The 4,421-nt window shown below is 33.9% G+C and overlaps 1 protein-coding gene across 1 annotated transcript; it reads left to right on the forward strand.

Annotated features, from left to right (window-relative positions):
* Positions 1-3,575: 3,575 nt before the first annotated feature.
* On the forward strand, positions 3,576-4,133 carry LOC110881020. The gene has a single exon (XM_022129409.1). The coding sequence runs from the start codon at positions 3,576-3,578 to the stop codon at positions 4,131-4,133; it is 558 nt and encodes a 185-aa protein (XP_021985101.1).
* The last annotated feature ends 288 nt before the right edge of the window (positions 4,134-4,421 follow it).

Genomic DNA, 4,421 nt, shown 5'->3' on the forward strand with positions numbered 1-4,421 from the left:
ATGATGACGGGGGTAGCCCAGGACCAAATAAAATGACATTAATACATAAGTGCTTAAAAGGTAAAAAGGTTCAAAGCTTCAAAACCCGGAGAGCTGAAATAAAGCAACTCGGAAACAGTAAGAAGTCACATCTCTGGGTTGCTTCACCAACTCACCAGCCGCAAAAGTAACGCAGGTCCACAGAGCACACTCTTTTATCCGCGGGTCAAAAGGATTCAACCCCCGAAAGGGTAAGCCACTCACTGCAAGCATGGTCACTAGTCAAATGCATTCCTCTTTGAGAGATGCCTTCTCCTATAAATTAGACACTTCATTCACTAAGCAGACATTCCTGGCCAGCCCTGATTCCTAAGATCTCTGGTCATCCACTTCAAGTACTTGCTTCATGCAAGTTACTTTCTTTCACATTCAACACACACATTCCTTTTGCTAATTCATCCGAATCTGAGCACACTTCAGAGGAGGATCTTTAGCAAACAACAAAAATAAACTAGTGAACCTCTCTCCACGTCTTGCAAACGTGGGGGACCCCAAGACCTGTGTTAAGTAAAGTTGAACCCTTCAACCTTTTTGCCTAAGCAACCCAACTAGTCTATTATTTGTTGCATCAACATCTAATAATCTATATTAAGTGTTCTATGAACTTCCATGTTAACATAAGAGTTAACTTCTTTTAGAGTATACACCTAAACTAGATATGGGTTGTAGTCTTGTGTTATGTTTGAGTTGAAAGGTTTATATATCTCAACTCTAAGTTAAATTACGTCAAACATTTTAATCTTAAACTGGATACATTTATTAAATAGACTTAATCTGTAGGCATATTTATGAGCTCTAATCGAAAGGTATTGTATATTTGAATGTCATAACTAAAACGTTTTACAGGTGCTTGATGTGGAAACGACATTTTAAGAATAGAAAGAAACATTAGACTCTAAATTAAATAGCTAAATCTCACGAATTTTTACTTAGACAAACAAATTAAAGACCAAAAAACTTCTATACAAACCTCATTATGCACTAATTGAATGCTTATTGGAGAAACATGAGAGTTTAAAGCGTTATACACCATGTTCATAACAAAATACATTTTCATTATACGTATTAAGTTGTTGTAACTTGTAATGATATCAATCACATATGTAAATTTCTATTAGTTTGTTTTACAGTACACACGTGACATTAAGGTCATATAAGGTTTTTTTTTTTTTACAACGGCAAAAGTTACACTGTTTCTACTCCTAAATTACACCTATAAATACCATCTATAAATACCATCTATCACCCAACTACAACTAAATAGCGTCATATAAGTTTACTTTAGAGTTGCTTATAGTTTGGTTTTAATAACCATTTATAGACAAAAAAACAAACCGTCCAAAATTGAAAACAAATAAACCAATTCTACAAACAATTTAATTTCATTGTTAAATTTATTGAATCATTAAATAACAAAGGAACAAACCGTCCAAAATTGAAACCAAATAAACCAATTCTAAAAACAATTTAATTTCATTGTCAAATTTATTGAATCATTCTATAAACAATTTAATTTCATTGTTAAATTTATTGAATCTTTAAATAACAAAGGAATATTGAATTTAAATAACTTAAATTTTCATAATTTGGACAATAATACTTCCAACTTATAAATTATACCACGTCACTTTCGAATTTCAACTTATTTTCCTCTAGCACTCTCAAACTAACCGAACCATAACTCAGTTAGTTTTTTTTGCTGATGTGTTATTTTTTTGCTAACGTGGCATCTGACATGTCACTTTTTGCTGACGTGACATCTGACATGGTACTTTTTGCTGGCGTGGCATCTGACATGGTAGATGTCGTGGCTTTTTTATGACGTGGCGTCTGATGTCAACTAACCGGGTTAGGGTTCAGTTAGTTTGGGAGTGACATAGGAAAATAAGTTGAAAGTTGAGAGTGACGTGATACAATTCATAAATTGAGAGTGTTATTGGCCAAGTGGTGAAAGTTAAGGTTATTTAAATCTAATATCTCAATAACAAACAATAACTTAAGAATCAATAACTTAAGAATCGATCACAAACATTCACATAAGTGATATGTGGAAGGAAACAAAGTATTTTGTATGCAAGGCAAATCCATCATGCTCTTCCTAAATTATACCAAACCTACATCAATAACAACTATGATCAATGGTAATTGTGTTATCAATAGTAACTACAATCAATAGTAATTGATTATCCATATCAACTAGGGTGGTCAACGTTAACTTTGTTACTGCCGAAGGAGTTCCTGCTCAAGGTTATCATACTGACAAAAGTTACCGCTAATTGCGACCGAATAACGGTGAACCGTTTTAACTACCAACTAACATACTCTTTCATAGAGTGTTAGGTCGTTTTAACTAAACATTATGATGGTTTCCAACTACAAAACTCAATTGTCCTGTCTATTTTTGGTACATGTCTCAGAGAATAAGATCTCATACTCATTCTTGTTTCTCTTTGAATTATTCGATTGATATTTTGAGAGTACCACCGAGATAAAATAAATTTACACGATTCGGAAAGAGCTTCATGGTTCTTCTAAACTATAAACCTACAAAAGGTTAGTTGACAAGGAAACACCGATCACTAACTTATTTAGATTCCATATTTGGATGTACTGGTTATGATGGGAGAAAAGACGAGTCATTGAAGTTAAAGATGTTAAAGATTTTCCCTCACACCTTCGTTATTGTGGATGGCAATTCTATTTAGAGCGTGAAACTTATAGAGAGAATAATTGTTTCAATACTTGAAAAACATAATTTTTGATTTATAGATCTTGTGTACAGGGTCTTTGATCATAAAATGTCAACAAATAAAACATATAACAATGGTTTATTCATGAGACATCCCTTTAGAAAAAAACAATATTATATCTTAATAGTGGGTCAATATATAATTCAAATAAGAAGGAAATTGTTTGGAAATACAACACTAAGGTTTAATGACTTTACATATGTAATTAGTCCCATCTGATTTAAAATGAATGATTATTTTAGCTTAAATTAAACGGTCCAATCCTATTGGGAACATTTTAAACCAACCAATTAAAAAGCTAACAATGAAGCCAAATCGGACCATGAATTAAACACCTATTATTTAAAGTAGTTTAAAAAATCATACAAATGATACATTTGGAGATATAGAGATCAAAGCTTATGGAGGAAAGTGGTGAATGCTTGCTATAAGAAAAACAATCATAAAAGCTTCCTGTCTTTAAATGAAAAGTTTATGGGGTGTTGGAATAATATTGCAAAAATGATTTTCAAACTAAAATTAAATGAGAAAAACATTAACCAGGTGATTATGGGAAAAGTGGGGAACGGGGAGGATATTTGGTTTTGGATTGATACATGGGTGGGTGATCTTCCATTCTTGGAAAGATGGCCACACCTTTTTGCTTTGGATTCTAATAAATCTTGTAGGATTTCGGAGAGAATAGGGATGGGTCAAGGAAACGGCGGTCATTGTTAGAGTTGGGTTAGATTGCCCGAGTCTGATATTGAACGTAAGGAATGGCAGGAATGCCAAGAAGCTATTAACATGGTGAGATTGTCAAACGAAAAGGACACATGGATGTGGAACATCGACATAAAGGATGGATTTTCGGTGAAATCGGTTAAAAAGACGTTAATTTCTTATAGGGGATCTAGTCACCTTCCTACTTATGAATGGAGCAAATGGGTCCCTATCAAGTGCAATCTCATGGCGTGGAGAGGTAACTTGGATCGTCTTGCTACTAGAGTCAATCTGAGAAGAAGGAACGTAGAGATAACATCGGTTATGTGCCCTTTCTGCAACGAGTACGAGGAACCTTTGGATCATCTATTCACATCATGTTTGATGGCGATTCGTGTACGGGCGACTTTCAGTGATTGGTGCAACATCCCTCCGATTTTCGCTTTCGAATTCAAAGACTTGATGGATATTCATAACTCCAACCAAGAAAGAAAAAAAGTGAAGAAAATTTTACGGGGATTGGTAATTATCACGTGTTGGTGTATATGGAATGCTAGAAATGAGTTGGTGTTTAATCAATGCAGGAGAAGTTCTCAAGAGATCTTGATAGATATTAAATCGAGAGGGTTTGGATGGCTTTAAAATAGATCATCATGTAAATATATTAGTTGGAAGGAGTGGTGTAAATACCCTATGTACATGTTGTAGTTTTGGTCTTTGCTCGTTTGGGTCGGGGCTCCTGTTTTGTATTGGCCTTTTGCCCGTTTGGGTCGGGGGCGGTTTTTAATGAAAGTTATTTTTCAAAAAAAAAAAAAAAAATCATACTAAGTTTACCAAAAACTTGGTGGGTGTATTATTGAAAGTAGTTTGAAAGATCTTATAAATGAAACATTTAATTTATACTAAGTTTACCAAAAACTTGTTGGATGG

This window comes from Helianthus annuus, chromosome 6, assembly GCF_002127325.2.
Source record: "Helianthus annuus cultivar XRQ/B chromosome 6, HanXRQr2.0-SUNRISE, whole genome shotgun sequence".
Lineage (NCBI taxonomy): Eukaryota > Viridiplantae > Streptophyta > Magnoliopsida > Asterales > Asteraceae > Helianthus > Helianthus annuus.